This window comes from Dipodomys ordii, unplaced genomic scaffold (assembly GCF_000151885.1).
Source record: "Dipodomys ordii isolate 6190 unplaced genomic scaffold, Dord_2.0 Scaffold23, whole genome shotgun sequence".
In the NCBI taxonomy this organism is placed as follows: Eukaryota; Metazoa; Chordata; class Mammalia; order Rodentia; family Heteromyidae; genus Dipodomys; species Dipodomys ordii.
Window position 1 is genome coordinate 10378992 of NW_012267239.1, and position 11979 is coordinate 10390970.

At 45.1% G+C, this 11979-nt stretch overlaps 1 protein-coding gene across 2 annotated transcripts in view; it reads left to right on the plus strand.

The window, feature by feature from the left end:
• The window catches only part of Med13l (mediator complex subunit 13-like), a 165521-nt gene extending 153839 nt beyond the window's left edge, over window positions 1-11682 (plus strand). For both annotated transcript variants that reach the window (XM_013014393.1, XM_013014392.1), the window contains 5 exons: window positions 778-954; window positions 2721-2878; window positions 6098-6259; window positions 7897-8009; window positions 8922-11682. In XM_013014393.1, the coding sequence (XP_012869847.1) occupies window positions 778-954; window positions 2721-2878; window positions 6098-6259; window positions 7897-8009; window positions 8922-9054 (743 nt within the window). In that variant the 3' untranslated portion in view covers window positions 9055-11682. The remainder of the gene's footprint in view (window positions 1-777; window positions 955-2720; window positions 2879-6097; window positions 6260-7896; window positions 8010-8921) is intronic.
• The last annotated feature ends 297 nt before the right edge of the window (window positions 11683-11979 follow it).

Sequence of the window (11979 nt, forward strand, 5' to 3'; positions counted from 1 at the left end):
TTCCTTTCCTCCTTTCTTCCTTTCTTCCCTCCCTTCTTCCCTCCCTCCCTCCCACCCCCTTTCCTCCTTCTAACTCCCTTTCATATTTGAATTTCGTTTTGGAGATAGATACTGTCCAGCTTTACAAGCAGCCCTAAAGGATATGTCTAGCCTCTCTAATGAGGATAAGGGCTGGAGCAAAGGAGAGAGAGCCATTCAGCAACAGGCCTGGCACATAGGAGTCTCTTGTAGTGCATAACCAGCATACAGAGCTGTGGAAAGTTTGTAAATTCTGTCTGGCTTTTGATGAACAGCAGCTAAGATATATAGCTAAACTTTATACTTTTAAAATATGTTCTTACCATCCAGATAACAGTACATCTTTGTTCTCTTTCCACACTCCCTGTGAAGAGTGAGTGGAGTTGTGGTGTGAGCTAGACTCTCTGGTCTAGGGCTCTTTGGACTGCACACCACACAGGTGGCCTGTTGAATGTTTGAAGATGAAGGTCTTAAAAATGACCCCGATACGAATAAAATGGCATGAGTAAGGAGGAGAAATGCTTAAGTCATTTTAAAAAATACTTGATGAGTGGAATTCAAGTATGACTTAACATTTCCAGTGTGAGTTTAGATTCTCATGCTGTATGCCTGCGGCAGGGTCCCTGAATGTATTTAAGCAGTTGGGACAGTTTGAAGTGCATTAAGTGCAGACCACTCCCATTCAGTCTATCTGGAAACTTTGTTCTTGAGCTGGTCCCTGTTGAGTCAGAGAAGCTGACGGAGGTTTTGTCCTTAAAGATGCTGTCACGATGGGCTCGGTGTTTGGCCGAAGCACTGCACTGAACATGCAGTCCTCTCAGCTGAACACCCCTCAAGATGCTTCTTGTACACACATACTGGTGTTTCCCACATCGTCAACCATCCAGGTAGCTCCAGCCAACTATCCCAATGAAGATGGGTTCAGCCCCAACAACGGTGAGTAGAGGACCTTCATGAGGACACTTCCTGAGAGAGAGCATGGGGCATGGGTTGTAATGACACATGAACCATGAGGAGGGGTGGAGATCTGAGAATCTTGGGGGTTTGAAAGCTTCAAATAGTCTCCACTATAACTCTGTTACTTCTTTTTCCTCACTACAACAAAGTTCTTAAGAAGAACAACTTAAGGGAGGAAAGATTTACTTTAGCTCATGTTTTAGAGGTTTCAGTCTGTCATGGTGGAGTGTGGTGGGCAAGGCAGAGAAGCTCATATCATGGTGGCTAGGAAGAAGAAAGAGAGACCTTGGGCTGTGGTGGGCTTCTCTCTCCTCCCTGTCTCCTTTGCCCTGTCCCTCCCTCTCCATTTGGGTTCTGAGCTTCTTGATGCTATTATCCACATTCTGAGTGGGTACTTATCCTGCCCCTGCCCCAATCCTTCTGGAAATGCCCTTCCACCCAGTGTGCTTTGCTGATCTCCTAGAAGCTTCTCAGTCAAGTTGGCAATCAAGATTTCCCATTACAGTTACCAAGCCCCAAGGATTAACATTCCTCTATTTTCATTAGAGGCAAAAGTAATGATTGATTGCTTGATAGAGTCTTGCCGGAGTGTCACTTTGAGTAAATTTGTTGATCTGATTTTTCTTTTTTCTTTCTTTTTTTTTTTTTTTTGGTCCGTCGTGGGCCTTGAACTTTGGGCCTGGGCGCTGTCCCTCAGCTCTTCAGCTCAAGGCTAGCACTCTACCACTTGAACCATAGCACCAATTCCAGTTTTTTCTGGTTGTTTACAAGAGATGAATCTCACACTTTCCTGCCCAGGCTGGCTTTGAACTGCAATCCTCAGATCTCAGCCTCCAGAGTAGCTAGGATGACAGGCATGAGCCCACTGGTACCCAGCAAAGATCATATGGAGAATTTTTTTTTCTCTTTTTTGTTTTTTGTCAGGCATGGGGCTTGAACTCTAGGCCTGAGCACTGTCCCTCAGCTCTTCATCAAGGCTAGTGCTCTACCACTTGAGCACAGCACCACTTCTGGTTTTCTGGTGGCTTATTGGAGATAAGAGTCTCACAGCCTTTCCTGCCCAGGCTGGCTTTGAACTGTGATCCTCAGATCTCAGCCTGCTGAGTAGCTAGCATTACAGGCGTGAGCCACCAGCGCCCGGCTTATTGATCGGATTTGAATGTGTGAATGAATACTTGGGATTCTAGCGTGCTATAATCAAATAATTTTTATTTGATTCCAAAGGAATCAAACAGTAAATTGTTCAATTTTATTCACCTATTTGCATTGTTTTTGAAGAATTTTCAGTAGGTACTGGCATTTACTAATGTTAAACAGGGAGGAAAAAATAATAGCAAATTTTATATATAATACAGAAATACAAAAAGAAAACATATTGAAAATGTTGATGGTGAGTGAGTTGTGGGTATTTCAGTTTTGTCACTTTTCTTTCCAAATTCTTCTGCGGTGAATGTGCCCTATGGTAGAAGTCTGGGGGAGAAGTTTTGAAGGTGTGTATTGTGTTTGACCTGCTCTGGCATGGGCTTCCTTTACTGTTGGGGCAGGTTCACATTGTGAGAATGAGTCTACTTTGTTCTTAGATGCTGCCAGCTTGAAATGTGTGTAATAGTCCAATTGTTCAGTTGTTCTTTAGCTGTTTGACATTTTTTAAGTAGTCAGGCCATGTCTGTAGCAGAGCATGGTGTTGATGAGGGTAGACCTGTAGATTCTCTTTTTAATTCTGATCTTTTTCTCCTCCCTTCTAGATGATATGTTTGTGGACCTTCCATTCCCAGACGATATGGACAATGATATTGGCATATTAATAACTGGGAATCTCCACTCCTCCCCCAACTCCTCCCCGGCACCCTCCCCGGGCTCTCCCTCTGGAATTGGTGTGGGCTCTCACTTCCAGCACAGTCGGGTAAGGACAGTACAGCCCTTGGGAGAAAAATCCTTTCCTGAGTGTGCCATCTTCCTTGTGTCCAGGGCTTACAGAGCTGCTGTGGGGACATGGTGTTCTACTTCATTGTGCATAAAAGTCAGCCCTTCAAAAGAAATGTGTTATTTGTTCATTCATTTATCTGTCGTGAATAGTTTTACTATAGGCATGAGATTGTGTGTGTGTGTGTGTGTGTGTGTGTGTGTGTGTGTGTGTGTGTGTACGTGCACGTACGTACATGGGATTTGAACTCAGGATCTGGAAACTCTGAATTTTTTTCACTCATGGTTAGCACTCTACCACATGAGCTTGGCTTTTGCTGTTTAATTGGAGATAAGATTCTCAGAAACGGGGCTGGGAAGGTGGCTCAGAGGCAGAGTGCTTGCCCTGGATTCGATTCCTCAGTACCACATAAGCAGAAAAAGCCAGAAGTGGCGCTGTGGCTCAAGTGGTAGAGTGCTAGCTTTGAGCTGAAGAGCTCAGGGACAGCGTTCAGGCCCCACAACTGACAAAAAAAAAAAAAAAAGAAAAGATTCTCAGAGACTTTTCTGCTTGGGCTGGCTTCAGACTGTGATCCCAGCCTCCTGAGTAGCTAGTAGCACAGGCTTAGACAGATTTTTATTCTCTTTCTTTGTTGCTCTGGAGATCTAAATCAAGAGTTTTGTGAGGGGCTGGGAAGGTGGCTCAGTGGTAGAGCGCTTGCCTTGCATGCCTGAGGCCCTGGGTTCGATTCCTCAGCACCATATAAGCAAAAAAAAAAGAAAGAAAAAAGCCGGAAGTGGCGCTGTAGCTCAAGTGGTAGAGCGCTAGCCTTGAGCTGAAGAGCCCAAGAGCTGGGACAGCGCCCAGGCCCAGAGTTCAGGCCCCACGACTGGACCCCCCCCCCCAAAAAAAAAAAAAAGTTTTATGAGATTTTTTTTTTTTGTAAAACCATTTTCTGGTTGCTTGATACTTCCAGGTTCTTTTGTTTTCCTGTACTGGTTTTTAGCATGCAGTTCAGTAGCCCTGCGCATCCTTCACGTACAGAACTTAGTTGTGGACATACGGCTTATTTGGCAGGGAGCCTGACTGAGTCCTCCCAGCATTGGGAACCTTTGCTTACGCAATCCCAGTCTCGTTTGGAGCCAAACTGCAGGAGTGTCAAGAGTCATCAGGAGGTGGATTTTATAAAAATGTCCAGTTTCATGCCAGAGTATTAAGGGAAAATCCAGCACTCACAGCTAGTTTAATCAGCAAGTATACCAGGGATCTTGGCAGGGGATTAGTGGAGATTTAACTGTCGAACAGTTCTGCCACAGTACATGTTAGCCTGGCCTCACAGCGAGGTGATTCACGCCTCCTCACTATATTGTGCATTTTATTAACAGTGCTTTGAGATTATGGGGTCAAGTCATAGAAAAGTACATACATGTGTAGTGTCTTAGACTGATTGCATATAAGTGGCTACATTTCTTTAGACACAAACATAGACATGACCATAGATTTCTGTCCTGTGGGACTTGTATTACCAGCACTGAGTTCATTACAGGACAATCTAAAGAAAGCACATTTAAAGGTTAACTTAGTCACAGAGTGAGTAAAAGTACGGCTGAGGAACTTACTCCACCCCATCCTTCTGCCTGCTCCCACTGCTGTCTTCTGTGAGGAGGAGATTTTAGATGAATTTCTTTTATAGTTGTAGCCAGGTAAGGACAATTGATTATTCACTGGAACCAAAAGCACAAGTTGTATAATGGATCATTTTACAGTCGGACTTACTTCTGCGGAGGAGAATGGCATCGCTGCTAGGCCTGCCCCTGCCTCTGAGCCTACAGCTGCCTTGTGCTGTCTGTGTGCTGCCCGTAGGACCCCAGACAGCCCTCATCACTCTCTGCGAAGTGGAAATAACAGTCCCTGTTGCTATAACTCATTGTTTCTCTTAACACAACATTATTGCTCATTGAAGTATACTATTCGTTTTACAAGAGACTGGCATATTGCATTGTATTAGTAGTTGTTTTTTTGGGGGGTGGGGGGTCCGGTCGTGGGGCTTGAACTCTGGGCCTGGGCGCTGTCCCTCAGCTCTTCAGCTCAAGACTAGCACTCTACCACTTGAGCCACAGCGCCACCTCCCGCTTTTTTCTTATGTGGTGCTGAGGAATCGAACCCAGGGCCTCAGGCATGCAAGGCAAGCGTTCTACCACTGAGCCACCTTCCCAGCCCTGTATTAGTAGTTTTATAAGAAATAGGCATGCTGCATTTCCTCCCTTTGTAGGAGCCTCAGCCCCTCAAGCTTTTGACTGACTCTCACAGTTAAACAGCACTGGTCAGCTGGCCTTTCATCCTGCGTGCCTGCAACCAAGTGGCCAAAAAGCTTTTTGAGCTTTTCCTTAATTATTCTTTAATATCCAATTAAGACATTAGAAAAGGTGAAAGAGGTGGGGTCATGCCTGTAATTCTAGCTACTCGGGAGACTGAAGATCACAATTTGAAACCAGCCTAGGCAATAATGCCAGTGAGACTCTTATTTCCAGTTAACCCCTCTCCCCCCCCCCACCCCCCACGCTAGAAGTGGAACTGTGGCTCAAAGTGGTAAAGTACAATTCTTGAGCACCAAAGCTCAGGGACAGTGTCCAGGCCCTGAGTTCAAGGCCCAGGACTGGATTTTTTTTTTTTTTTTTTTTTAAGGAGAAATGGTATTCTCGAGGTACAGCAGGTTCTTAGTAAACTACTTGGAATTGGTATAACGGGTACAATTGAGGATGATTTTTCTCCCTCCAAATGTAGAGTTTTTAAAAACAAAGGAATTACTGAGGAAAGTGTTGAGTTGCAGATTATAAGATAGATAAGAGGCTCTCTTAAGGGCATTGTGCACATTACCAGCTTTGCCCTGAGCAGCTCTTAAGATCAGCGCCATGTGCAGACAAGTAGCCTCTTGGTCATTCCTGCTTAAGGTCAAGGGATGGTAGACAGTTGGTGCACTACTCTGTTGCCACAGTTTGTCCACCTGCCTTTACATTGTAAAGTAGCTGGGATGATTCTGCCCTCACCGGTGTCTTTTGCGAATGTCTACTGTGGAGCTCTAGTTCTCTCCGCTGTCACATGTGCTGCAGAGACAGGGCCTTTCCAGTTTATGTTTCTCAGGCCCCTGGGGCTTTTGTGCCAGGCAGGGGTTGGTATCTGCTACTATGTGCTGACTATGCTTTGGTTCTTGTTTTTCAGAGCCAGGGTGAGCGGCTGCTCTCTAGAGAGGCTCCAGAGGAGCTCAAGCAGCAGCCTTTGGCCCTTGGGTACTTTGTATCAACTGCCAAAGCTGAGAAGTTGCCCCAGTGGTTTTGGTCATCGTGTCCGCAGGCACAGAACCAGTGTCCTCTCTTCCTAAAGGTTGGTGTAGTGTCATAGTTGAATTTGTGAGACGTGAGTGGAACATATCAGTAACGAGGTGTCCTTTTCCCCCTGCCCTGGTTTGTCAACATACTTCCTTAGAGAAGGTGAGGATGGTTAAAAATCACACATATTGCCGGGCGCTGGTGGCTCACGCCTGTAATCCTAGCTACTCAGGAGGCTGAGATCTGAGGATCACAGTTCAAAGCCAGCCCGGGCAGGAAAGACTGTGAGATGCCTATCTCCAATAAACCACCAGAAAACCAGAAGTGGCACTGTAGCTCAAGTGGTAGAGTGCTCGCTTTGAGCTGAAGAGCGCAGGGACAGCACCCAGGCCCAGAGTTCAAGCCCCACGACCGACCAAAAAAAAAAAAAATCGCACATATTACGGCTGGTTAAAGTGGTGCATGCTTATAATCCTAGCTAAGTGAGAGGTACAGGGAACTCTTTGCTAGCCTGAACAAAAAGGATTAGACCTTATCTGAAAGTTAAAATGGGCTGGAGATAGGACTCAAGTAGTAGAGCACTTGCTTAATAAGCATGAGGCCCTGAGTTTACACTCCACACACAGATCTCACATTCACACTTGGGTTTATTTCTTGGAACCTTTAAATTCAGATTTTAAGGGTTAAAAACACGGATTTCTGTCCTACAGATTGTGTGAGGTAGCTTACAGTGTATTCCATCTAAGTGTGTGTCATGTACAGTTTGGCAGAGAAAGGTTGGACCTGATGTTCTGGTGGCAGAGCAGGGGAGGGGCCTGGTGGGGGGGGGGTGGGCAGTGCTGAGTGTGAGCAGCCTGCATGTGTCCCTGGATCAGCAGGCCTTCCTAAGAAACGATGTATGCATGTCTAACCCCAGTGTTCAGGAGACTGAGGCACAGAGGTTACCAAAATCTTTAAAGAGTTCAGGTTCAAGACCAGCCTTGGTAGTACAGCAAGAACCCCCAACTCAAATAACCACTTCCCCCCAAAATGACCTCTGTGAAGTTTGATTAGAATGACCCTTAAATGTCCATCAACAAGCGGCTGATTGGTCTGTGTGCACCCATACAGTGGGGCACTAGCTACCCAGCACCAGAACTGTTCTGTGTGTGTCTGTGATGCATAGATGTAAATTACGCACATGGGCCTGCACGGCAAGAAGCACCAGTAGGACGCGCCGTGTCTGGACTGCGTCTGCAGACTCCGTCCTCGTGCAGCACATGGCCAGGCTACCTTGGGACTTCAGAGGGACTTGGAAATTATCAGGAAAAAATATTAATAGATTACTTGCCAATGATATTAAGGAATCATTATGAGTTTTTTATTGTGCATGATATCTTTCACAGCTTTTAAAGGTCTTTATTTACAAGTCTTTACATTTGTAATATTATTCATGATAATGGTTTTTGTTTAAAAATAATCCACAAAGGATAAACTAACTACTCAACAAATAATGGTGATAGTTCGGCTTGGAGAGTGGGTACATGGAACTATTTTTTCTGTATATTCGATCATTAGGGCTACAAGTCAGGGCTGGCTATGGGGCTGCGCTCTCCTGGGCTTGCTCCCCGCTGCATGGGCCCTGTCCTCTATTCCTCTGCCAGGTGGTTGCTTCTCGGCATTGGAGGCTAACGGTCTTTGTTCTTTCCCCAGGCATCACTCCATCACCACATCTCTGTAGCACAGACGGACGAACTTCTCCCTGTCAGGAACTCGCAGCGGGTCCCTCACCCTCTGGACTCCAAGACGACCTCTGATGTTTTAAGGTAGATCCACAGCAGTCCATTGGAACTACCCCTGTGCAGGGGTTTTACGGTGTCTTGAATAAGGTGGTGCAGTGGAGGAGAGGCAGCTGCTGGGGCAGAGCTGGGGTAACTGGTCAAGCGCAGGACCTCCGTCCCCCGGCCGGTGTGGGGTGGGCCACACGGCTCGGTCCTGCAGGTGCCTGCCCGCCTGCCTGTTCAGAGTGGTGTTTCCGGTGCTGCGGTGGTTAGGACGGGGTGGGTGAGGCAGTGAGGTGACTGGAAACTGCGGTGCTTGGCTTCCATCAACACTCGTCAGAGATGACATAATTAATCCCATTGGAACATGAATTCTGCACTTGGGAATTCATTCTCCTGCACTGTCTTGAGCCGGCCATAAAGAAGTCTTGCTATTCTTGAGAATGAAACAAAACCCCAAGCAACTTAAATTCTGGGGCACCTGTCTTAACAAAAGGGTACTATGCTGAGCCTCATGTCTAACTAAAATTTTTTGAGCTGGGCATAGTGGCAAAGGCCTGTAATCTCAGCAGTCAGGAGGCTGAGATAAGAGGATCTCAAGTTTGAAGCCAGCCTGTGCTACAAGGCAAGACTCTGACTTGCAGAGAAAAAGTTTCTTGTAGCCACAATAAAATAGCAGAAACAAAGTCATGAAGTTTGTCTTTGGTGACGCTGTGTTAAAATGTGCTACTTGCTCACCACATCTTTCAGCATATTTGTGAAATACTTCTCAGACATGATGTTTGCCTTAGACAATCCAATCATTTCACACCAGTCACTCACCTCATCTTACAGTTCAGTAGCTACCATAGAGATCAGAGTGTCCCTCAAGGATGGAGGCAGAGCTGGGCCTCTGCCTGTCACCATGTGCATGGTGCCCCTGTGCGCACACACGCTCATTTGTGTGCTCTCTGGCAGGTTTGTGTTGGAGCAGTACAACGCGCTGTCCTGGCTCACGTGCAATCCGGCCACCCAGGACCGTACTTCCTGCCTTCCCGTCCACTTCGTGGTGCTCACTCAGTTGTACAACGCCATCATGAATATACTTTAATGGAAAGCACTTGTTCTCTCTGGCTCAGTCCCTTCTCTCCTCGCCTCACTCTGAGGAACCTGCGGTACTGTGCAAGGGCCGCACCCTTTTCTCCTGACCACTCTCCACAGTCCTGCGCTGTGACGCGCCTCAGCAGGCCTGGTCCGCAGGCCCGGTCCGTTCTGCAGTGTTCATTGCCACAGTGACTCCTTGATACGTCTCACATGGACCTGGAAATTTCCATAAGCAGTGGCTTTTAGTGAGCATGTGGTGTGCAGCCCATGGGCAGCGGTGGCTCTTGGTGGCTTTGAAGAGGAAAACAGAAGAGGAGGCAGTGTCCTTTTGCACAAGAGTCTGTTCTCAGCCTCTGTCCAGCCCTTTGGACGAAGTCCTCTAGCTGTTGGTGTGTGGCCTGTGGGTTACCTGAACTCCATACCTGGGATTCTAAAAGCCCTGCGCCACCTCCAGTACGCGACTCAGCACTGGGTTCGCTCCCCATCACGCCCCCATCCCGATGGCGTCAGTGCTTTGGTTGCTCTCATACCTGTGCGTGTACATACGAAAGGTCTGGGGACAGCTTCGTCTTGTTTATTTATTTTGTTTTGTCCTTTTTTGTGATTTTCATTGGATTTTTTTTAATTCTTGAGGACCAGGTACAGTAGCTGAAACCCATCTAAGATCCACGGTAGGGTTCTCTGACTACATACCTCTGTCCTAGAAGCCAGAAAAGAAAGGAGTGGCAGCAAATCGGCGATCATGTGGGAAGTGACAGTGCCGCAGCCACCCAGTGCAAGTTTTGTTAAGGACAAACTGGGTTTTCAAAGCTGTGCCGTGCCACGTGGCCAGCCTTTTGTAAGGGTGACACTTTTATACCCAGGGTGATCAAGCTCAACCCAGAGCCGAGGAGGCAATTACTTCAATCAGCTTTATATACATACAGTCACATGGAAATGTCTTTTCTAGAGAATTCTTACCGAAAGCCAGGTCTCTCCTCCCATTAGCTCACAGGGACTTGTGCATACCACAATCCAAGGTGTTTGCTAATAAAATCAGTTACAAATATGGTGAACTTTTTCTGGACCATAGGAATATTATTTCAAAGAAATATTACAACTTAACCGTTACAATTAGTACTTGAAGTTGAGCCTTCATGGTGGGACTTTTATAAAAATGCCTTTTTAAAGCATTACTGGCTAATTGAAGTATTGTGTGATTCCTCATGCCAGGCCCGGAGGGTTGGGTTTGCCACGCTGTCTCTGCCCGGCTGTGGGCAGCGGGCAGCCGGGCCGCTGGATCCCTCCTCAGGCCCACCCGGCACTGAGCTCTTGCCCACTGTGGAGTCATGCAGATTGTAAACGTTCTTCCAAGAGACTTCTATGTCCTGCTTATTAACAAAAGAGGAAAGTGTAATAATTGATATGATTTTGTAAAAGTATTTTTCTTGAAATAATCTAACGTTTAAAACATTATATTGAAAAGGTTGTGCGGTGGGAAGGTGAACGCAGAGAAACAACTTGTAAATGATAATTGTGTTCTCTCTGCACCACCCAGCGAAGGGGGGGAGGGGCGACTTTCGCAATGTATAGATTAAAAAAATCCGATATATCAAAACCATTTGTATCTAATGTGTACAGTGTAAAATTGACTTTAAAAATATTGCAGTGCTATTTTTTCTTAATCAGAAAGGAAAATTTCAAGGCCTTTTGAAGAGCATAAGATGGTGAAGATTGTAAACTTGTATAAAATTATCATGGGAGAAGACAAACTGTAAAGTAGATATTTGTAATCTTTTACCACTTTGGGGTTGCTTTTTTTCCCAGAATTCATCATAACTTTGAATTTTTTTTTTAATGGGCTGTTTTTAATGCGGGGGCTTTTCTTCTCTAGAAATGCAATTCTAAGCAGGAAAAAAAAAACACAAAAAAACAGAAAACCCTACAAAAATTAAAAAAAAAAAAAAGAGGCAGCAAAGGGTAGTTTTCATCTGGTGTCTTATTTAAGTTTTTTAAGTTAAGAAAAGCTGGTGACATATTTATACGTTTTTGTGCAAAAATAAATGAATGGCAATAGATTTTAAAAAATCTTATTATGTACTTCTGTGTGAAAAAAAGTCTGTATAATATTTCCCTTAAATATGCATTATTTTACTTGTGAGTTTTTTACTGAATTAATCTGAAATGTACAAGCCCTGGATTTGCTACAGAGTGAGAAGTTATTTTATTTTTTTTTATTTTCAATTTTGGAAATTCTGCAGAAATCAGAACTCTCACCATGGTTTGAACTAAAAGGGGCAGTGGGCGGGAGGTGTGGGATTGTGCAGCATGCTTGTATGTATATTTCAGAACCTTTTTAAAATGTAAAAGCTGTACATTTCTGGGAAGTTCTGAATTACTTTTGTTTCCTTTTTCCTTCCAGCATTTTGCAGTGAGCTTCTTTTATATACAGCAAACAATTTGAGAGAATACAAAAACATGTGAAGTTCATTAAAAAAAAAAACTACAGTACAGCGCTGGTACAGTACACTAAGACTTTGATAAAAGAAACAATAATAAAAGGCCTCCATTTTAAATGTCATTCATATATACCTTGTGGATGAGAGCTATATACTTTTACACTTTTTTAGAGGAATAAATTATTGAATTACTGAAATTCTTGAGTGGCTTTTTTCCCCCTCCCGTCTTGCCTTTGGAATGAAATTGTCCTCTCCTGTTCAGAATGTGCGTGTGAGTGTGTGCTGTGTGTGATCACAAATGCACTACTAGCATCTAGCTGTAGCCATGCACATGGCTTGGAGCCAGGCTGCAGGTCTGACCTAAGCATTGTCACCCATCCTTGGATAAGCCACAGTTCTCTTTACATTCTGCCCTTCTGATGTTCCTTAGAAGTAACAGCTACGGCCCCCTTGCTGTCCTCCTGACGTGAGGCTAGAGAGATCGTAACTTGCCA